The sequence below is a fragment of the Phalacrocorax aristotelis genome, chromosome 4 (assembly GCF_949628215.1).
Source record: "Phalacrocorax aristotelis chromosome 4, bGulAri2.1, whole genome shotgun sequence".
In the NCBI taxonomy this organism is placed as follows: Eukaryota; Metazoa; Chordata; class Aves; order Suliformes; family Phalacrocoracidae; genus Phalacrocorax; species Phalacrocorax aristotelis.
The window spans coordinates 63,411,151-63,435,351 of record NC_134279.1 but is presented as its reverse complement, the minus strand read 5'-3'; the positions used below and the strand labels follow the sequence as shown (position 1 = coordinate 63,435,351).

The following is a 24,201-nucleotide window of genomic DNA, read 5'->3' as shown; positions in this document are numbered from 1 at the left end:
GTTTCATGTTTTGCTGCTCAGTGTGTTCCAGTGCATGACTTGATGCACAGAGTATGAGTTTCCAGTGTATGCTTAGTAAGAACTGTCTTCTATTTTAATGACCATTTTAACAACTATACTGGAATACTACACCATTTGCTACTATTTTGATGGGCCCAGAAATGTTTATCAGAATGGTGTCAACCAAGATATATTTAGGGTATGTGCCACTATGGTTTATTCTAACATTCTGATAACTGTAAATATCAATAGCTGTGTTAAGTTTGAGCAATAGCAAAATGATGTCATGTTATTTCCAAAGGTGTGTGACTCTTTTTTTTTTTTTTTTTTTTTACACATTCTGGAAACTTAAAAAAAACAACCAACCAACCAAACAAAAAAAAACCCCAAACAAAAACAAAAAAAAATCCAAAGGGCTCTTTAGATCATACTTGCATCAAATAAGCCAAGGTGAACTGGGACAGGATCATTAGATTTGTCAGCCTAGTTTATTGCTTGGTGAAATTCATCATGAGAAAAATATTTAGCAGCATATTAGTAGGAGCAAAACTGTCAGTTGTGCAGTCTGGAGTTGGATATGAGTGCTAACTGCAGACAGTTCATGTACACTTCTGGAGGTAGGATAGTCCTTAACTAGACAACACCCTGCACTACTAAATCTTCACATAAGCTAATAGGACTATTTAAAGAAACTGATGGTTATATATCCTTAATTGAATGGTGCTAAGAGGAAATGTTTCATTATGGTGTTATTGATTAAACAAAATGAATCTATGTACTTAGTGCCTTTGTATTTCTGAAAGTATAAACATTGCACAGGGCGACATTTAATACTCAAATGCTAGAATCTTAACAGATTGTGTATTATAAAAAGTGCCCTGACGCTAAGCTTCTTTTATTGTAAGTACAACGTTACATCTTTAATTTAGGTTTCAGTTATATAATTCTGATATGCTCTCTTAAAGTATAAATACATCCTGACAACATGTTGTTACAGGAACTCTGAGGGAACGGATGATGCTACAGATGGTGCTCACAGAGGATTAAATTTGATTCCTTGGTTAGAACAGTTAATAATATACATACTAGATCAGATGGTGTAGAAGTCTGAAGTAATTCAGTAATGTCAGCAATGTCATGCTTACATGCCTGATTCATGGATATAGGATATGGTTATGAATCACATGTGAAAACAAATATATCAGAGGAAAAACTGGTGTGATTAAAAGTATATGTTTAAAGTTATAAATTTCATATGAAAATAATTACTATTACCATAATAAACTCCTCTATAATTTTAACATGTTTCAGTTTATTTGCCTAAACATGTAAGGATTTAGGTCTTAAAAGATGCTTTTTTAAATCTTAAAACCACATCTGTAAAGCTTTCTATGCCTTTAGTAAACTTTTTAAAAATCATGTGAGATAGTAAAATCCTTTTCAAATGCTTCCCCCATCCACTTTTCCATTCTAAGAAGTTGTGAACTACTACTTCAGCATGAAAATTTAATAGGTTACAAAATTTATCAGCCATACTATCAAAGTAGTTGTGTTCTGCAGATCACTGTCTTCCAGATAGGAGTTTAGTAGCTCATGCTCTGCTTAGCTCTTGAGCTGTATCTGAATAGTAATTGGTACACGGAATATTGACTATTCACTTTAACCAGGAGGCTAAAAATCAGGCTTCCAGATTAAAGCAAACCAGAGGTGTTAACAAGGATGGAATTCTAAGCAAGATGGGGTTTTATCTAGAAAACAGTTCCTAGGAAGTTTGCTTCAGAAATCACAGGGACATATTGTCAGGTGTTCAAAGGTCACCTAGATATCGCTTTTCTGATTTCTGAATGAAATTAAGAAAGTGACTTAAATGCTGTGTTGCTGTTCTTCCTTAAGAGCTGACAAATTCTAGGGCAGATGAAAGTATATAATCAGGGATATATTGCGTCTTTTCCAGCTGTCTGCTGTTAGAAAAAGGAGAAAGTTGTTAGAACAGCAGAAAAGAACTGGTCAGACCTAAAATATATAAAAAGCTTAAATGTGTGGTGTTATATGTGCTTAGATGTGTTGTGCTAATCATCACTGAATAGATATGAATACACAGCTGTAGTTTGTCAGCTTAATTAATGTTTTGTTGACAGATGAACTCAAATAGTAAATTCACAGTCCTGTTTCTTTGATAATTGTAATTTCTAAACATGTAGGGGATACAAGGCAAAAACACTGTCTTGTTCATTTTGTCTGAGGTAAGGGTGTGTTTTTATTCCAGGTGAAGTTAAGAATTTACGTCATCTTTGAACCTGTGTAAATGTGTGTTTTCTTGGAGCTATTCTGATTTTAGATGTTGTTAATTATTATAATGTGCAAAGACTACATCAAACACTTTTAAAAAACTGTATTAGTCTTTACTACCAAATTGAGATACGAGGCAAAAGCTTAGATTTAAACTGCATTAAACAGGTTCCTTCTTGGTCTTGTACTAATAAATAAAAGTGAGACAGACTTTCCTATTGCTGATAGGTATCAGACATCTGGCATTTTTTTTAAACAGGAAGTTCGTGTGTGTGTTGGTTTGTATAGTAAGTATTGTTGAAGTACAAGTAAGGTTGGAAGGACAAAAAATGGAGGATTTTTTGATGCCTTGCATAAGATGCATCTCCCAGTTTCCTCTCACCCAGCATGTTAGGGTTGGCAGGAGTTCCTCTTCTACATCAGTCTACTTTGACCATTGTATACAATAATTGTCCAACTTCCTCTTCCCTTCAAACTGTGTCATTGCTCAGGGAGGGTGTGGAAAGGAGATGGAAAAGCCATGAACCCGTCATCTTGACTTTTGTGTAGTCAGACAGAGCAGTGTTGTAAATTAATAATTATTTTCCTAACATTCTAAATGAGGTGTTTATACTGATATTTTGTCTTGTCAGAATAATGCTTGACATGTTGAACATATTCAAAACCCTCTTTTGTAACTTCCTTTTAAACAAGCATTGCTAATTTGGGATAGTTGCTTTTAATGCTATTAAAGGAAAATTAGATTTGACATAAAATTTAATTCTCTAGAGAATTCCTGTTTTATCTTTCCTTTGAATAAATGTTTTTGTTGCTATGAAGTTCTTAAATAGTTTTCTAAGGTAGTGTATGATGTTTTGAAAGTCTTAACAGATGATGAGAAAGTTAAGTGTCTGCTGTTCTAAAGCTTGTTTCAAAGCTTTTTTTTTTCTAGGAAAGATTAGAAAAGCTTTAAAACCTGTCTTAACACTTGATTTTGCTAATGGTGTTATTTGAATTTCTGCTTCAAATAACTGATTTCATGGATTCCCACTCCCCCCACCCCCCAATTAAAAAAAAAAAAAAGTACAAACTTAGACAGCTTTTTTGTGGGTGTGGAGAAAGCAGAGATGAGCTAATGGTGATTTAAGGGAAAAAAATCAAAGCCTGTCTTGCCTCATCAAGTTTCAAGTTTCCATGTGGGGGAAAAAATATAATTGATTTGCATATATTAAAAGATACTGAAAGAGCAGAAAAAGTGGACACTTCTCAGTAGCGACAAAACCAGGAGTGGATCTCTCATGCAAAGTTCACTTGTATACATATTGAAGGGGTAATGATTTATTTTAAGGTTGTTTGAAATGTCATCTTTTTTTACTGAAGGATGTTTAGAGGATTTTAGACGAATTATGGCAGCTTTCACAGAGCTGAACTGCAAGTAGTTGGGTTTTTTTTTTAACTGAAGTATTGCCAGTCCCTAAGCATTACACATATATTCAGAAACAAGTGCTTCAGATACCAGACTCTGCAGTCCAGAGTTTCATCTGAGTCTCACCTGCTGTTGTTGCACGAGTTACAAACACAACTTCAGAAATTACCTGAGTTTCTAGTATGGAGTACTGGAGAAGCCTAATGTGAAACTTCACTTTTTAAAGTTCTTTGGAGATGGCAATGTCCCAAACCTCTTTTCCTGTTGCACCCCATCTCCCTTCCCTGCTGTCATTAGTATTATTGCATTTTCCTCTTCAGGAAGCTCGATTAAGTAACATCAGTGTTGTGATCAGAAGATAAATGTATTCTGCCCTTTTTGTCAAAATTTTGTCTGTTTTTTTGAATATGTTTTTAGTGGAAAGATGTGCTGCGATGAAAACTTTATTTTTCACTCTAATCATTTAAATAAATGTCACAAATGACATTGTCAAGTTAACTGTTATATCCTGCTCAGCCTACTTGCCATATGGAGGAGTTTAATTATTAAAAGTAGGAGTGATTTGCTTTGGGAGCTTTTAATTGAAAGATTAAACGAAGCTCACTCTGAGGCTGTCTCTTCAAGCACTTGAAGATTTTAACGCCTTATGTAAAGATTTAAGATAAAAGCAACATGTTTGCCTTTATAGTGAATAGCTGTTTTGAACATCTGGTGAAATTCATACAAACACTTGTTTTTTCAGTGGATTAAAATATCCCTACTGTACCTGGTACTTGGATTTATACTCAGGTCTTTAAAAATGATTGTTGTTTTACAGCTCCCCCACCCCCTTGAAAAGAATCATATTGAATTGATGAAGAAACTGTAATGTATTAAAGTACCATGTAAAACTAAAGCACAAAAGAAATGGAAATCCTCATTAGATGAAGGTGTATTTGGTGGGGGGTTGAGGGTATTCTGGCCACCTGCTTTGGCTCTGGAAAACGCAAAGAAATCCTACTTCTGTCATCATGACTTGCTGAAACAGTTATTTTAAGCTGAGAGTCTGCACTTAGGAAGCTGACACTTGTGTATAGTGCTTGCCTTTTCTGTGAGGCTTCCCTTTATCCCAGATGGCTTCCTAGGAATGAGGATTCGTAAAACTAGCAGAAGAGGGTACACTTCTGAATTAATCAGAAAAAGGCAGTCATGCAAACACTGTGGGCTTCCATAGGACTGCCATATGCTAGCGTAAAGTAGTGCTCTTCCTTCTCGGTGAACACTGAATGTTCTCGTAGAACAAAAATGATGTGTAATAGCCAGTCTCTCCAAATAACTCCCAATATCTGAGTTGCTCTGAGTGGACTAATAGGGAAATATAAAGGCATTGAATTTTACATTTGGAGGGGTGTATCTGGTTCCAGGTGCCTCTGAAAATCATAAAGGTTTTGTGTGTCCCTGTATTCTTAGAAAGGCTCTTGGAGGCATTGAAAGGACTTAAGGACTCAGGCGCTTTGGAGGCCAGACTGGAACTGCAAACAGCTGGCGAAGGTGCCTCTGTCACAGGCTTTGGTATAGTCATCGCTTGTATGCTCCGGTGTCCATATGCAAAGGGGTGTGTGTGAGATAACTGCAGGATTATTAGCTATTTGTTGGTCTGTCCTTTTCATTCTGAACAGTTTAGGGGAAAGTAAACGCAGGATAAATGAAAGACTGCAAGGTGCATATACCCCTTTGCTTTGGAACAGTTTCTAATGGTGTATTCCTAAAATAAAATGGAAGGGCTTTGCTGACATGAACTTTTAAAGATATGGCTGTAATTAATTTTCCTTACTGGCTTGTGTTGACAGTCTCACTTTGTAAATTTAACTCCTGCCTTCAGGAAATGGGATGAAAAAGCTGTGATTCTAAAGTAAGGAGAATTTTGAACTGAAGCTTTTCTTGTAGTCTCGCCTTATTTTAGCCTCGGGGGGGGGGGGGGGTGGGGGGAAGGAAGGAAAGAAAGAAGTGCTAAGTGTTACTTTCCCCTTATCTGTAAATACAAAGTTTCCTGTATACGGAGTTGAATAACTGTACCCAGTTTATTATCAGACTGTTTCCTATACAACTGGTCTGTACCCATGGCTTTGCACAGCTCCCTGGACTGGTGAAGACCCCTGCCTCAGAGCCAGGAGGCAATTACTGAGCTAATTGAGACAGGAGGATGGTTTGGTTCAAAAGCCTCTGCCAAGTGTAAGCCGTAAACTTGGCATTTAATTTTTTAGTAACAAATGCCTTCCTTATCATGACCAGAAATTCTGAAACTTCCTCACTTCTGACCAACATTAAAAACTGGGCTGTAAAATCACTTCTGCCTAGAGTGACATGGTGTGCTTGTATGCCTCTTGTCTACCTCATCTAAAGTGTATCTCTTTTTGCTTTGTTAATTCTTCTGTGCTGTTTGTTAAAGGTCAGATTCTAAGCTACCAGGATCACTTGCTGAGTGAACTTCTTGGTATCATCTCTGTGGTCTTCCCTGTAATGATGATTTCGGATTAAGTGTGTTTATGACAACACACCAGACTAGGTCTGTCCTTAAAGTACAATAATGCTTTGGAATTCTGGAACACATTCAATAGGGTGGATTCAAAGTGAAACACAGATTATCAGCTAGGCTTAGAGTTTGTTGTGCTTGCTGTATCTTGAGACTTTTCCTCTTGGCTTTTATCTTCATTAACTGCATGTTGAAGTTTCTAACCATGCGTCATCTAGTATTAATTTGAATTGTTTCTGCTGTGCAAGTGATCCAAAATAGTGCATTTTAGAAACTTCTGCAGAGCTGCAGATGATTAAATTTCCATCAGCTGTTTCTTGCATTTGGTAGGGCTTCATAGGTATGCTTGTGAAATGCTTTTCACTTATTCTTTAGGTTGTGGCTTTGTAATTTGTTCTTGTTTTAAGACTCTGAAGAGGGGGATGACAAGTGTTATCAGTCTAGGAATGTTTAATTTTACCATATGTAAATAAGCTGGAAGGTAAATCTGGAGTCTTTTTAGAGTGGGTTAATTTTTATTACAGTCCATGTGGTCCTAGTTCATGCTTCTCAGCCCCAAAAGGAGCAATTGGAACTCTATCGTCTCTTAAGAGGGAGATCAAGTGTTCCTGGAGCCAGCATATTGGACATTTGAAGTACAAGCAGCCTGTTTACTTATCTCAAGAGCCATAGCTCTTTAAAGTGCCTTCATGCTTAAATAACCAAAAAAGGCATATTTAAGGTAAATAAATACTCATATTAAGAAATTGATCAACCTCAGTGTTGAGACAATGTACTCTGAGAAAACTTTGATTTGAAAAGCAGGGCTTTCAGTTGAACAAAATGGAAAAGAGTTTGAGTGGGTGCCTGCAAACTGTGCACGCTGTTTATCTGACGTTTTCTTCAATGTAAGAACAGAACTAACTACAAATTAAACAAGTTGAGTGTGTTTGAGGGACCTGCTTATCTGTTCTGATAAGTATGCTTTCTTCTTTCTTCCAACTTAAAATGTAGTATAGATCTAATCTTGCAGTAAAAAGGTGGTTCTTCTGATATATTTAATGTCATATTCTTTGTTCATGGTTATTGGAATTTAGTTATTATGAGAACTTGGAGGTGATTCATTACTATTGCAAGGGAAGCTCTTATACACCAAGGGCTCTATTACAGGGATGTGTCCTTAACCACCCCCCACCCCCCCCCCCCCGTGATAGTAATTTTTTCATTGCAAGGCAAAAATTGAAGGCTGTGTATTCTGCTAGTTAAACTTTTTCTAAAGAAGCAAAGGTGGACAAATATAGATTTTTTTTTTTACTTAAAAAAAAGGAAAAAAAAAAAGAAAAAAAAACCCCAAACCAAAACCCTAACTGAAACTACTGTTTCACTTTTTTCAAGAAATATTAGTTGCATTCCAGAGGTGAAAACTGTTTTTTTGTTGGCCTTGTTTAATGCTCAGTAATTTGTCCTTCTAACTTATATGAAGTAGCTCTAAAACCAGCATCTCTCTCTGTTCTGGGGCAGTATCGGTGAGGTATTTGGGGTTTTTTTGTGTGTGGTTTTTTGGGGGTTGGTTTTTAATTTTTTTCTCTCTTAATTGCTACGTGGGCACAGATAAAGGGTGACAACTTCTGTGTAATAAAACTGATGTATAAAGTAAGAATGCATTGACTGATGTCTAGCTATAGGGAACAGTCCCATTAATGTGCACCTGAGATTCTAGCTATGCCATGGCTGCTACCTTCGGACTTCGGCTTTGGGGCCTTCTGCAATCTGAGTCTTATCAGCATCTATTATTTTTGATTATTTTTAAATGTATAGTAAAGACATAAAAGCAGAATCATGCCAACTCAATTGGTATGAAAATACTAACACAATAAATTTTTTTCTATGCATACTCTTGATCCTCTCAGTTTCAATATGTGCTTTTGTTTCATAATTTATATAAGTGAGTCTTTAATAAATTCTGTAGTAACAAGAAAGCTTAACCCTTTGATAGAATGGAAGAAGCAAAAAATTGCTCATATGCTGCCTCAATTTCTATGTGCATTGATATGATTAAAGTGGAGTGTACCAGTTCGTGGGACTAGTCAGTGCATTTTTATAATGGCTATTACAGTAGGAATTCACTATCTTACTAAATCTGAACTTTCAAAAAATGATTTCTGTATCCTTCTCACCTTCCGCTCTTTGGTATTTGGTATATCAGAATAAATGAAAAAGCTAGCTAGCTATTAGTTAATGCCAAGGTCTGTGAAAGAGCAGTCTTCAGTGATGGTTGATCATCATGCATTGTAGAATTTTGGAGTATTTGGCATGTGCCTTGTGGAGTGGAAAGAACAGAGATAACAGCCTGACATGGCGGAAGCAGAGCCCCCAGATCCGCACAAATCATGAGCCCTGAGTAGTGAATGCAAATGAAAACATACGATTTTTGACCTGGAATCCTGCTCCACAGTGACTGCTTTTTTGACCAGGGCATACAGGACTGAGATACCATGTATTGTTATCAGCTGAATTTTCTTTGTGGTGTCCTTTCTTCTCCTGTAGTCCTCATTGAATATTTTGTGTTCCGTAGTACTATCTACTTTGAATTTGATCTGTTGTGTAGTTACCATCCCTTTGTTATCTCTTTATGAAGCTATGATTATAAGACATGACAATTCTTTTTCTCTTCCTTCACTGCTCTCTGTTTAGCCCAGGCTTTCAGAAAGGAGGTTAGAAAATGCAGTGACTCTATTTGCTGTTGCAGTGGTATATCATTCAGGGTGGATGATAGAAGAGGTGGAGATAGCAGTTACAGGGGAGGAAAAAAAAATAAATTCCAAGATTCAAGCTATTCCACCCTATTCTTTGGGCTTCCTTTCTGGATTAAAAAAAGAGTTGATTCTTGTGCCTCCCCTACCTCCCCATTACTTTTTTGGTAAGAATTATTATTTTACAGCTAAGTTTGAATGACATGGTGGGTATGTGCAGTGAAGTGCATGTACACAAAGAAATTTTAACCCTTTCTCTTGCTTGAGAGCTTTATATTCTATAGTGACAGTAGCTAATATTTCTGTTTTGTCCCCGTCTTCCTTCCCTGCCCTCCCAGATCCCTGCAGTTCACTCAGCCCACCATGCTTTACTGAGGAGGACCGATTCAGCCTCGAAGCTCTCCGCATGATCCATAAGCAAATGGATGATGACAAAGATGGTGGTATTGAAGTAGATGAAAGTGATGAGGTAAGAGTAAAAAGCCTTCACATGTGCATACATGAGGTCTGTCTTTTTTTCCCCCCTCTGATTTATATAGTGCTTTTTATGTTCCAGCATGTAAGAAAAACAGCAACCACTACTTAATTCAGCCCTTCCCACAGCTGAATGTGGAAGGAAAGTCTAATTTCTAGAATTCTCTGAAATGGAATATTATTGTCCATTGTTCTAGCCTAAAGTAAAGTTTTATATAACTATGTAAAAAAGCTGTTAGTTTTATGTGCGTGAGGTAGGCAAATAGTGTTGGTTTAGCTTGCAGTGAGGTAACTAAGAGTTGATGTGAGCTGCTACCTGCTATTTTAGTTTCGTTGCGCTAAGGTTTTCTTGCTTAAGGCATCACTGAGCTTTCCTGTTCACCTTAGATCTGTTCCAGGCACTTCATGGTGCAAAACAATACCTGTTACAGATAGTACTACTTCTAACAGGCAAGTAGTAAGCACCTCCTGCTCTAATGGTAGATTAAGTCCTATGAACTGAGGAAGGTTATTCAGACCTGCCTGAAACTTCTTGTGATTGTGTTTGAGTTTGGTAGGCAGGATCCTGATAAAGGACTTGCCCTTGCACTTACTCAACTATACCATTGGGATGCTCAAAATTACTGAGTAGGAATGGAAATATCCGTGTAGATTCATTGTTCTTGCTTCTGCTCTCTGGCAGTTGTCAGGTACAGGCTTGAGGAAGGAAGGGGAGTGAAGATATCCCCTCATCAGGTGAGTGGGAGAAGAATCTAGCCCTGGTTTCTCTTCCCTTTTTTTTGTAACATCTCTGGGAAGATTGTTCTCCCTGAATAAGTTCTGAATTACCATCATAGAGTTTAATGTGATGCTACTTACTTTTCTGTGTGACTGTATACAAATAGTATCAGCAGTGATTGATGCTTGGCTGATATGAGTTTTCTGAAGGAATGCAGTACAATGGAGAGAATGACCCAGAAAAATAAAATGTACTTTTTAATTTTGGAGGACAAAATCTGCTCTGTACCTTAGGGGGAGTGTCATGGCGAGGTAGTTGAGGCACTGGAAATAGTCTAGCTCTGTTACCACAGAATGTTTGCTTGTCATTAATGTCTGGGACAGGCACAATCCAGTTGCAAACTGAAACATTAGTGATGGAGCGTGGCTTTCACAGGAGCTTCAGTGTTGTGTGATTCTCTTGACTCGTTCTGCATTTGTTATACATGAAAGTCGAGAAAGTTAAAAGAAAATACTGAAGTATTTTTACATTAGAGACTTTTTATTAGTATTTAAAGGGTCTGCCCTAGTTTCCAGTGGATCATCTTTATATCTGACTTTAAGTTTCTTCCTGTTCCAGAGGAATGTTGAAATAAATCCAAGCAACAGAAGCTACTCTTAAAACCTGATAAAAAGGCTGAAATTAGAACAGTGCATGAGGGGTACTGCTGTAGCTGGGGTAATCAGAGATGAGTGAAACTATATTCAAGCTACTTACTGTGCGTAAAATAACATGACTGAAAGGTAGCCCTTTTTTCTGCTAGCTCATTTTAAATTATTGACCAGATATTTAATTAAAAAAAAAACAACCAAAACCAAAACAAACCTAAATAAGCTTTTGTGTATGTATAGTTCCCATGCAAATCAGTGGTGAATATGAGTTTACATAGAGTGCTTTCTTCTAAGATATTAAACCTGAAATCTGCAATTTACTTGCAAGTTCAGCTAGTAATCTATATGGTCTTATTGTAGAGCTCTTCCTGGATCTTTACTGTAATCTCAAGAGATATGACATTTTAAAAACATAGTTATGTAGTTACCTGATCACAGTAGGTCTGAATATATACTAACTATATCCTGATATACACTATTTCAAAACCAGATTTATTTTTTTTCTGTCGCAGTTGGTAATGCTGCTTGTTTTGGTTAAGACTGAGGACTGACAATTAAAAAAGAAAAACAACCACACTTCAGTAGAAGTAAAGGTGGCATGAAATACAGGGATTTTACTTAACAGCAGGGTAAGGGATTTCCTGTTTCACGCTGCATGGTTTTTTGCTTGCAAGACTCCTGGAAGAGCAGGAGACTGAGTATGTTGATTAGATATTCCCCAGCTTTTTATTTGACAGAAAAAAAAATGTGACCCTGTACAATAACTTTCTGCTGTTTAACAAACACTAAAACAGTGTTACAAATTACAAGTGTATATTTACACCAAGGAAGGAAGTTCTTGTAAATAAGTTACTTTGGGAGGGAAGGGTAACAAGAGCTAAAGGTATTGACCTGTTTATTTTAACTATTTTCACTTGCTAATCCAGTTGAGAACTCCCAATAGTGATTCCAGACACTTCATCTGCATGCTGCTATTACTTTTTCTCATGCCCTGTTTTATGCTGTAGTTTTGTTGTTTTCTCTCTCAAATGAAGTCTCACATAAAATCATTCTGTAGAGGATATAAGAAAATTTGAACTAAAACTTATTTCCTGAAAAATTGTCTGCCTTTTGGATCTACCTTGTGCAGAATGGAAAGAAGCTTGTATTTGACCTTGATGAAATTGATGTGGGGAAACTTGATCTAAATTTTTAGCATGGGATTTATTAGTCACTGAAACACACGAGGGATTTGTTGAAGTCTTCTGAAGAAGATAGAGGGGTGCTACTTTGAGCATGGACCAGTTAGATCTTTTTTTCCTTACTCTTTGGTCTCTTACCTAGGTTAGGCTAGATGGTATAACTTAAGATACTTAAAAAGATGAAAAAACTTGAACTTAACTAGAATTAGGAAAGTATATTCTAGTGATTACAAAATATTAGGAAATAAGAGCTTTTGTCACAGCTAGTCATGTTTCTTTTTTTTTTTGCATTCAGGATTCATATAACTTTCTAATACTTGCCCTGATTTTTCAATGTAGAACTATGTACTTCAAAACAAGAAGCATAACTTAAAGGAAAAAATGGTTTAGGTAATAAATTTGTGTTGTACTTTAGAGTATGCTTTACTGTGTGGTTACTAATTTCTGTAAAGTAGCCTATTACAGTGTGAAAACCAGTGAGTGTGGTACAGCAGAAGAGAAAAAAGGAGGAATGTGGAAAAGACTATACTTACCTTTAGGGCAGGCTAACTGAATTTCTCTATCAAGTTAGGCTCCTGCTATTATTACTTTATTAACAAAGAAAGATTGTAATTCTTTAAACTGGTTTAAAGAGTAGGCTGTAAAAGAGTAAGTGGAAGGGAGAATGTATTACTAACTGAGGTTTTAGTCATGTGTTGTGGGAGGCTATCTGCCTCAGGAAGCATCTGTTGCACCACATGTACATGATTTGTTTTAATGATGAAGAGGCATAAGCAGTAAGACAGACTTATGTTCACTATTTACATAGGTTTTTCCTGTTCCCAAAGAACCTCTGTATGTAGATATGACATCAAGTAATTTCCTCAAGGAATCTCTCTGTAGAAATAGAATAAGTTGATTTTTTAAAAAAATATTAATATCTTACTGTGTGTCACACAAAACTAATGGCATGAATTTACAACTTTGAGTGGGATCTTTGCAGAGATCACATAATATCTTAATATTTTGTTTGAGTTTTTTTGAGTACACTTGCATAACTAACGAAAATCCTAACCCAACAAATCCCACAGAAAAAAGAGAGAGAGAAAATACACTGTGCAGAGAAGAATGGACTGCAGTATTGAAAGCATGAAACAATCGGAGAATGGCTTTTAACAGTATGGTCAAAGAAGTTGGAACCTCAGGAGGTGATATGCAGAAGTGCCTGGCTTAAAATGTTGTCTGAAGATGAGAATCAAAAAGAATCTAGCTTTAGCCTAACCAGGGAGGATGATTGTCTGCTATACAGCAATTAAAGCAGAAAAAGTAGCTAGTATAATCTCATCAAAAATAGCAATAGTAGTATATAGCACTTTGGCTATAGTAAGTTTGACAGGGACAGTGTATTTGACAGCCCCAGATATTCCTTTGAAGTGACTATTTCTGCATGATGGGCTCTGAAACTATTGTTTGAGGGCTTGAGGCCATATTTGCATCCAAGATGCAAATAATCCAAGAGAGGTGGAACAAACATAATGTTTTGAAAGAGTACGCTGGGTTTTTTGGGTGGAGGTGAAGAGGTGGAGTCCAGAAGAGAAAAAGAAGTCAAAAGAAAAATCCAGAAGTAAATAAAAATGCAGAAGATAGAGAGGTTGAGTGTGAAGAACTCAGTTAAAAATAATTTATAGAACTGGGGTGAGTTTGGAAACGTATGCTTCCAGTATACCTTCCCTTTAATGCTGATTTGTGATCATAGGTTTTATAGTAAAGAAGAACCAGTTCATGCTTTCATTATTTTTATGTAATTAATTTGCTAGTCATATTCTTGGTTGTTTATGCTTCCTTTCTTTTAGCAATTAAAATGGTACATGCATCTATACATCACTATTTTACAAGCCTGCTAAATTAAAATATTATGCGTTAGTATTACTACTGTAGGAGAATCTGGAGAAATAAAATTTAGGGTGTAACTTTTCAGCATGACATTATTTTCTGAGTTACGGCTGAACGAGAGCTGACTCTTCAATTTGTGTAAAGATGAGTTCGTGAAAAGTCTGTGGATATCTTTGTTCTTTAATTCCTTAAGAGATACAAAAAATTAATGAAACATTATTCACTAGTTTGGACCAGAGACCTATTCATTTCAATAATCTGTTCTGGGCAGTAGTGAGTACTAAATACTTCAGGCAAAATTGCAAGAAATTCCGTGACAGGAAATCCTGAAGAACTAGATGCCAGGATAGTGTGGTGCTGCCATTTTAAGTATGTGTAAGCTGGATATTAGGAGCATAAAGTGTGAGGTGGAAAACACTTTCAGAACTTAACTTTAAACAGAGGATGGCTGTAAGTGAATAGCCTTTCTGTATTCTTGAACAAAAGCAAATTTATGTGTAGAATTTATCTTCCTTTAGATCGTTACATCTTGGAGGGAGTAAAGGTTTAGCAGATGATTAGGGGGGAGTACAGCTATGTGTGGAGCAGATATTAAAAAATAATGGATGACCTAATTCAAAAGCTTGATCTCACTTTGTTTAGTGCATCTTGGCACCTTGTTAAACCTCAGGAGCTCACCCCAGGTGGTGTTATTTCAGCTGGGAGGGGTTCTGCTATACGCTGAACTCTTGCTTCATTTTGTTGTCTGCAAATACAGACTTAGAAAGATGTTAAATGTTGTTTTAAGTTCCCTCAGTATTCTGTTTTTTTCCTTATTTATAGAATAAATAACTTCATTTATTGAAAATGAAAATATAACATCATTTATTATATAAATCATATAAAATGAAAGTTCCTTAAACTGGTGTCCATATTTATGCAAACTAGTTTATACTTCAGTGTCAGTTGGTTAGGCAAAATTCTGAGTGGTAGAAAAATACCCGCTGCAGTGGTTCAGAAACTGAAAACACTGTTTTGCATGAGGCTGGGATGCCTCCTGAGTGTGTTTTACGTCTCACTGTGCAAGAACATTTTGTTACGAACACTGATCGCTTAAACAAGTATTTTGAGCTTCCTAACCAGCACAGCAAACCTTTTCCCCCAAAGCTGTTGGGTTACTTTGATTCTCTTAAATTGTAGTAGACTTCTTTTCGTTGAATTTTAACATTCAACTGCTAATGTATTTGTCCCCAGGCAGAATGTCTTTTAGCCTCCTGAAGTTTTGTAAGCAGCTCTGAGCATGTCTACACAGTCTGTTTTTCAGAGCAGGATAGGGAAGAGCCAGGTCTTGTCTGAAAACATTGACTGTGTTAATCTACGACTGTGTCTGTGCAAAGTAGTACTGTAGAGAGGCAGCATGTGTTATCATGGGAACAGTTGCATAGGAACCTGTTGCAATGTGATTTGGATCAGACCTACCTCATGCCTTGTCTCCTTGGAGGTACTTAAGCTAATATGTAGCTGTCTGCACCTGTTTATATAGCACTACAGGCATTTAGTCCTGCTACAATGAAATGCCCCCTTGGAAATTGTAACTTGGCTTTGAAGAGATTGCAAAGTTTACTTTGCAGTAGAATAGCTACAGTTTTGTTTCGAGCTGCAGTAATCTTTTCCCAATAGAATTTGTAATTAAGGTACACTTGGTAACACTGTCACAGTTTTATCCTATTTTTCTAGTAATGCTTCTATTATGGTTAAATACATGTGCTTACTTCACTGTGTAAAGTAAGAGAGAAGCCATTTCTATAGAGTAGCCAGTTGTGAACGCTGTCATACGTGAATCATAATATATTGCCCTTTAAAAGCACACTTGCTATCATAACTTAGGCAATAAGTGTGATGTTGTTGTAGCTGCAGTGAGTCTGGTAGCAGTAGACAGGAGCGAATGTACTAAATGCCTGTCTAACAGTGACCAGCTGTATCTCAAGGTAGGATTATAGGAAAACTGAAGTTGGAAATTTTGCAGGTTTTTTTTGAAGGAATAAAACTGTAGGAAAGAAGACTGCTTGAGGAATATAGATGCTCAAGGAAGATGGTAATACTTAGCCGGGAGATGTTACTAATTGCTCTTAAAGTAAATGTGTCAGTTAGAGGGTCTATTTTAAGTTGGTGAAACTGAAAATCATAAACTTGAGCCTTCACCCAGACCAAAATATAAACACAACATATGAGTACTTCCTTCTGCAGTTAGTGTGTGTGGTTAATTTCACTGTTCCACTGGTGTCTGCAAAAATATGCAATGGTTCATTTGCTCCTCAAGGAGCAAGCATCTCTTACAACTTCCATATTTTAACATACGTATTAAATATGTACAAATACACAATATGTATTGTTGCATGTAACTTCAGTTTGTAAGTGCTCTCTCTCTATCAAACCGGTACTGGATTTTGGTATGTCTTTTTTCCCCTTTTGGAAGGGTTGGAATTTTTTTTGGTGGCTTTTGCTTCAGAGGTTAGTTTTTTGTTACGAGTTGGCTGCATTTTGGTGAATGTTACCCTACTAAAGGCTTTCTGAAGAGGAAGGAAGATTGTGGCGTACCTGACCTTTTAACTCTTTTCCAGGGCTCCACAAGTCCTGTCCCCTCCAGAGAGGAGAAAGTTTCCTCTACCTATTACACTGCTGAACCCTGGGCTTTGGGATGTGAATCTTTGTAGAGGCACGGTTGTTATGGTACTTTTGGGATCAGAACTCCAGTTTCAAGTCTAGGTGTGGTGTTTTTTTACTCTCTACTTGTTTTTGAAGTAAGTACTGTGACATATGATTTTTTTGTTTCACATGGAGTTTTTAGGTAACTTTGCTGCTTTCTTGGTTTCAACTTTGTAGACTTAAAAGGCCTTATCCCTCTTGAATAATTATGTTGGCTAAGATAATCCTTAGATATTTTTTGTTAGAGCTTATTCTTTTAACCTCCCTATTTAAAGTTATTTTTCTAACCTTTTCTTTGTATACTTAATGACCAGGGTAACAGAAGAGAGATTAGCTGCCATGACAAGGAACAGAAAAATCCTCTCTTTTTACTAGAGTTGTTCTGTTTTTATGGCTTTCTTCAGTTTAAGAAAAGGAACCACATCCTAAAGGAGAAATTCCATATCAGGCCAGTTATGAAATGAAGATCTTCTAAACAAAAGAAAGAAGTTTGTAATCTTCATTAGTAAATGCATTCTTTGAAATATGCTGGCCTCCTTCTAGCTATGCACGCTGTAACTTTACCATTGTGACCATTTGGTGTTAGAGAACCTTGCTGAGGAAGTTAGAATCATAGAATCAATAAGGTTGGAAAAGAACTCTAGGATCATCAAGTTGAACTGTCAACCCAACATCTCCATGTCTCCTAAACCATGCCCCGAAATGCCGCATCTACACGTTTTTTGAGCACCCCCAGGGATGGTGACTCCACCACCTCTCTGGGCAGCCTGTTCCAATGCCTGACCGCTCTTTCAGAAAACAAATTTTTCTTAATATCCTGTCTAAAACTCTCCTGACACAACTTGAGGCTGTTTCCTCTTGTCCTATCATTTTTCATGTGGGAGAAGAGACCATCACCCACCTCACTACAACCTCCTTTCAGTTAGTTGTAGAGAGTGATAAGGTCTCCCCTCAGCTTCCTGTTCTCCAGACTAAACAACCCCAATTCCCTCAACCTTTCCTCATAAGACCTGCTCTCTAGACCCTTCATGAGCTTCGTTGCCCTTCTCTGCACATACTCCAGCATCTCAATGTCCTCCTTGTACTGAGGGACCCAAAACTGAGCACAGTACCCAAGGTACAGCCTCACCAGTACAGAGTACACTTCTATACAGTTGTGATTTTTCTCACAAGATCTGGGAGCAATATGGGTAGGATTGAACAGAAGAGGGGCTCTTTTCATGTTGAAATTCTCATAAATGTATAATCTCTCTCTCTGAGGAGTAACTGCATGCTGATTACTAAATGAGCAAACTGCTCACAAGTTTGTGTACTGACAGCCCTTTTTAAAAAAGGGATTTAGTCAAATACTCTAAACAGTCTCTAAGTACGAACCAGATCTTTTTCACTGTCATTGTCTTCTCCCAGGAAATCTCGGGCTTCAAGCATGGGATTTTTTTTTTTCTGGTTTTGTGATGAAACTTGAAATCAGGCTTTTCAATTTTTTCCCCTCAACTTGTTAGCATAGCCAGTTGTGTTCCAGCAGTGTGCTGAGAATGTGAATTCATATGTTAACTCTTGCTCCCTCTGCGGGCTCCATAGCAGAATGACATGAAATGTGCTGTAGCTTTTCCATAAACTGTTTGCATTGCTTATCTGGCTGTCAAGGTTACCGAAGTCCATCCCATTTTTAAAATCGGAATGCTTTCTTTTAGTACCTTATAGTGCTTTGGGCTGAGATGTAACACCCTGAAGCTTTTCTGTTTATCAGTTGCATCTTCCTTCTCTTCTTTATTCCTAACCCTTTATGTAGTATTGTTAACAGCAACCCAGATTTTCCTTGAGAGCACCTGTAACTGTTCAAACGTTCTTGTCCTGAAGTATTTTGCCTTTGCTGACAACTAGCAGTAAAGATAGAAGCAAGTTCATTTCTTACGAACAAAAGTGATCTGAGGTATGAGTTTTAGCTAAGGAGATGCAAAATGTGCTGAAACCTTTACATACAGTATATACTCCACTCTGTTCCTCTTCAGAAACTGGTTGAGATATGACATTTGTTTTTAAAATGAATGTCCACACCTGACATATGGAGTCTCTAGGGGCTGTGCATCACCAGTCACGAGAAAGCTGAAGAGTGAGTGTTAACATGTACCTTAACCCCCATATGTAGGGATAGTTTTCTAGGGAGGGACCTGTATTTTTCTTTGTCTTCTCAGTGTGTTTTTCACAAGTTACCAAAAGACATGTTGGAGATGGTAGCTGATAGTGGGTACTTGCAGTCTGCAGGGAAAAGGTGAGGTGGGCAAATATCGGTTCTTTCCTGCTGCTCCAACTGTGAGACTATATTTTAATTTGCAAAGGCTTAGAGACATTAGTGGGTAAAAAGATTTTGTTGTTGTTGTTTTGTTATTTTTTGGTTCCTTTTATTTGGGTTATCCTTTAATAAACATGGAGTGGGAATGAATAAGATAATCTGCCTTTAATTGCACATTAACTGTGGAAATTGCCAGCTTCGTAGTACTTGTGTCAATTTGGGAAGTACTCGGTTTACACTTGGACTATGGAATATGCATTAGTTTATAGAGCAGATTTTTTTTTTACATTTGCATATAGTTACAACAATCAGTTCTTTTCTGTGCTTTTTGTACCTTTTTACAGTTGCTGGTTCATGGTGTTTCAGAAGTTCTGTAACTGCCTCTGTTCCAACAGGCTGCTATTTTCAATTGTTCTCATATTTCATAAATGTCTCCTATATTTCTTGTGTGTATATATACACATGTGTAAATATATCTGTATTTATGCTTTTCTTATATGCATAGGGAGGAGTAGTTAAAAATGCTTATGCAATATGTAGGGGCTAAATGGAAATAGTCTAGGAATCAAAAGGCTTTAGAAAGCTAATGCCTGACAGTCAAAAGTGTTGAAGTGGCTGAATGAGAGAGGGTTTGCATCCAATCTGTGTTTGGAACCAAAAGACATGTATGGCTTTATGACTGGATTAGGGAAGGCAACTCGTACTTCATCCCAAGTCTAGCAGTTAGAGAAGAAACTTTAATCCCTTTGGTATTTTTAGACTCCCTTACTTCCTAGTAAGAATGAAGTTTTTAATAAGGGGATTGATCAGTGTTAGCTTTTTCTTGTATATTTTTGCTATCATACACTGTCTCTTTTGATTATGAGTTAATATTATGGTTTAACACTGACTACTTTTCAGTCTCTCCTGCAGTTTCTTGAATGACATTGTCTTTAGATTTGTTAGAAATGGGGCCTGTGCAAGAAGCTGCAGTTGAATTACCAGGACTAAATTTTCAGAAGTGGGGTCTTCTGCAGAGCATTGCTACCTTGGCATTCTTCCTCACCTCTGCTTGAAGTGGTGATGATATATGACGAGCCATGTAAGAAGCTGGGTTTTGAGTTAGTTGTCATGACTATAGCTTATTTTGTTTGAGTAGCTTATGCTTCAGGAACTGAAGAAAGCAAACAGTTTGCTGTGGAAGATTACTTAGCTCTCATGTTAGTTTTCTGGAACTAATGCTAATGTTTCCACCTACAGAGACTGCTTGTGCTGTGCTTTTAGGGACTGATACCTATGAAAGGTTTCCACTATTAATGGGAGGTGGTTTGCTAACCAGTATTCCAACTTCTCTAGGCCTGTGTGAAATAAAAATAAAGTGGGTTTTACAGTTTCATGCTTCCTTTCTTTTATGTATTTGGAGAACCTGTTGGTAGTGGCTTGTGAAACACTGGTACAACACTGCAATAAATATGATTGCAGGATCTTCCTTTTTATCGTGTTTACTAAAAGGGAAAGTGTGGTATTTTCACATAGCCTTCCTGTTGATACTGTGAATGAAACAGCTTTGTGTAATGCTTCTGTGCTTGGAGTGTAACTACTGAGGAATGATTAGGAAGAAGAAAATTGGCCCTAAGATGACTTCTGTTTTTTGATTAAAGTCAGATTTTTCTTGTCTAATCAAAAGACTTTAGTAATACTTAGTCAACACCTTTCCTCTCATCCCTCAAGCAGTTGCATTTAACTGGTATAGCAGGATTCAGGTATTACTCATCCATAAAGGACTGGCCCGTTTTCAGGTCTTACATGGTCTTGTTTTCAAGTAGGTGAAGTTGGTTAAATGTGTCCAGAATAGAGGAGTACAGAGTAGGACTTGTATGGTGCATTCTTGTAATCACTGTAAATCTAAGGCATACTAATGACACTGTTAAACCTACTATACTGCCAACTGCACCTTCAGTTTTTCTAGGATTTAATAATTGTGAAAATCAAATCCTGTAAGAATGTTTAACTTGCTGCCTGAGTGTTTGATATAGTCAACTTACATGAATTGTATGCTGCTTGCATGGGAAAGAGGTAGTAAAGATTCTCCTCTGCCTGATTTCCTTGTAGTTTCTGTTTAGAAATTGCTATACTGGTGTTTAAGATTGTTTTCCCTTTGTTCAGTTTCTAAGGGAAGATATGCAATACAAGGATGCCTCTAATAAACATAGTCACCTGCACAGAGAAGACAAGCATATCACCATTGAGGATCTGTGGAAACGCTGGAAAACGTCTGAAGGTAGGTAAAGAGTAACTAAAAATGATGACAGTTATTGAAGTAGACATAATTCAACAATTTTTCCACCAAGTCGTTTAGAGTAGTAAATGGATGACCTCTTAAAGCATCTTCCTGAATTTGTTTTGGTACTCTTACAGGTGTACACAAACCTGATGGAAAACTCATTCAGTCCAGCTAGGGTTAATTTCCTCTTGACGTGCTGGGTGTAAACTAAGCTAGCTTACGCACTCATCAGTATGATGATGTAATTTATGAAGGTGCCTGTGGCAAGCACAGAATTCCAGATAAGCACGTTTTTAATTTAGTAAACCCTAAGAGCTGCTGTCAAGCTGTTTTTAAACATTTATGATACACTGCATTAAGTGGAAAATCTAACGTGCTTCCACTTTGATGTAAACTTTCTTTGGGCTACAAAGAGCAAGAATTCTTAGTCCAAAGTATTTTGGAAAATGTTTTTAAACTAGGGATACAGGAAAATGGACTGAGAAGCGAGCACCACCATTCCTCCCCCACTTTGATTTGAATGAAAGTAGTAAGCTGAGCCATATACTCCAAATACCAAAAGACACTACTTAATGAGCAGTACAGTGTTCACTGCCAAATATGTTCCAGGCTGTAGCAATTTAAAAAAAGACATTTTCAGAGGTCCAGCATGTTACAGCTGATAGGAGAAAAAGTTACCTACTTGTTGCATGATAGTTGCTTTACCTATCTCCTTTTTCTTTAACTAAGCACTATTTATATACATGCAGAGCATTTCACCTGTTCTAAAGTATGAAGTTTAGTATTTATTACTGGGTTAAAATCAAAGGTGCATCTTCAGTACTTTTTCTACAACTGCCTTGAAGAGTGCAGCAAAGGTGTGAGATTAACATTTATTTTGATGTTTGAATAACAGTCTTTGTACAGTTATCTTTGGAAATTCTGTGTCTCAAGGGTGTCTGCCTTCTCTTTTTTTTTTTTTTTTCCCCCTCTAATGGGCTAAGATATGTGAACTTGCTGTCTGAAGAGATAAGTGTAGCTATTTGGCCTCAATAGTAAGGGAGTATCTAAAATCAGCCCGGGCCTTCAGCTGGGTAGTTCTCTGACCTGTCTTGGTGAACAGGTAGGGTGTTGCATTCTTGGTGATACAGCATTGTTCCCTGGGGCTTGACTTCGTTACAAAGTAAAACTGTAGTGGTCAAACCTGGAGTTTGTGAAGGGTCTACTATTTTCAGTCTAATGAGTCCTACCAAAAACTGGTTTTTACAAACTACCTTAAAAAAAAAGTTTTTTCTTTACAGTTATGGCATATTTGACCTTTAACTTACAGTAAGTCCCATAGGCTGCCCTATAATAATAAAAAAAAAAACCTGCTCCCCTGCCCTGTGCATGTATTTTTTTCTTTAATTCTTTTTCCTTCCCTGTGGAAGGTAGATGACAATGTAGTCTTGCACCTTATTTATTGGGGGAAAAAAGAAAAAATGGTTTTGTTTGTATGTGTGATTGCCTGTTGTATTCTGGCGGAATGTTGCACAAGTATTCTTGGAGCAACTGTGACTAAACTGTGTGCCACAAAGATGTTACGGTTGCCTTGCACTTTCTTAATCATTTGCTGTGACAGGTTTTAAATATCCAGAGATTGGAAATGCATGCAAGCAGGGCTTGGCTAAGGATGAATTACATAATGCTGCGTGCTGTTCCAGGCAGGACCAGTACAGTACTGCAGACTGGCCCTTCTGTGTGAGAGGAAACAAGAGTTGTAATGTTTAAACTGTTGAAAAGATAGTGAGGGTCACTCCTCTTCTTTTTCATGCTATTGAAAAACCCACTGGTGGCAGCATAGTTCCTGCTGATGTTGCTGCTGAAGGTCCTGCTAAAACAAAACTAACTTTTGAATCCTTGTGAACCTATATTGCCTGGTCTGCCTATTCTCAACTTTAAGCCTAATAAATGGCTGTCATTCAGTCCTTGCCATGAAATACTCTGAATGTAATTTGATTTCTGAAAGGAATAGGAGGCCCATAGGAGTACTGGGGCTGACACTGTAACGTTGTTTTACTTCACGCCTCCCTGCCCTGAAGCACTGTGTGACATGAGAATTTTAACAAGAGAAATTGATGTATAGCCTGATCTTCTTGTCAGCCATTAGCAAGGAGCAACTTTCATACAGGGCTGGTTTGAAGCTACTTTTGCTGTCTTCACTTCAGGCATGCTATTATAGCAGTTAAAAAAAAAAAAGAGGGCAAGATGGGCAAGATGATATTAGTCTTTAATGCTACGTGCATTTAACTTAATGTAGGTGTCAGTTGCCTCTCCAATATCTGAAGTGCTATATTCTTTTGGATATTTAAAATAAGGAAAAGTTACCACCTCAGCTAATTAGCAGGAGCTGTCACATTCTGATATGCAGTGCTGATTGAGATGAATTTCAGCTGACCTGCTTAACTGTCAGCACACCTGGTGTATGTTATTTGTCTTGTGTCATGTTTCAGTAGACTATAACTACTTCTACTGAAGAAAGGCCAGTTTGCTTCTCAGTACTGTATGCTGTTGTAGAATAAACATATATGTCGGTCATGAGGTCTTACTGGAGACAAGTCAAGGAATACATACCAATACATAGCAGAAGATAATTAAAAAAAAAAAATAATCGCAGAATCACAGGTTGGAAGGGACCTCAGGGATCATCTAGTCCAACCTTTCTAGGAAGAGCACAGGCTAGACAAGATGGCCCAGCACCCTGTTCAGACAACTCTTGAAGGTGTCCAACGTGGCCGAGTCACCCACTTCCCTGGGGAGATTATTCCAAGGGTTGACTGTCCTCACTGTCAAATTTCCCTGTGGTGTCCAATCAGAATCTCCCCAAGAGCAACTTGTGTCCATTCCCCCTTGTCCTCCCCATGGGACTCCTTGTAGAAAGGGAGTCTCCATCTTCTTTGTAGCCAACCCTTAAGTACTGGTACGTGGTAACGAGATCCCCTCTGAGCCTCCTTTTCTCAAGGCTGAACAAACCCAGTTCTCCCAGCCTATCCTCATATAGCAGGCTTCTCAATCCTCTGATCATCTTGGTGGCCCTTCTCTGGACCCCTTCCAGCCTGTCCACATCCTTTTTGTAGAGCGGGGATCAGAAGTGTACACAGTACTCCCG

General features: G+C 37.5%; 1 protein-coding gene across 2 annotated transcripts in view; it reads left to right on the top strand.

Annotated features, from left to right (window-relative positions):
- Positions 1 to 24,201, top strand: part of STIM2 (stromal interaction molecule 2) — a 70,639-nt gene that overhangs the window by 28,959 nt on the left and 17,479 nt on the right. For both annotated transcript variants that reach the window (XM_075091722.1, XM_075091723.1), the window contains exons 2-3: positions 9,277 to 9,407; positions 20,957 to 21,071. In XM_075091722.1, coding sequence (XP_074947823.1) covers positions 9,277 to 9,407; positions 20,957 to 21,071 — 246 coding nt within the window. The remainder of the gene's footprint in view (positions 1 to 9,276; positions 9,408 to 20,956; positions 21,072 to 24,201) is intronic.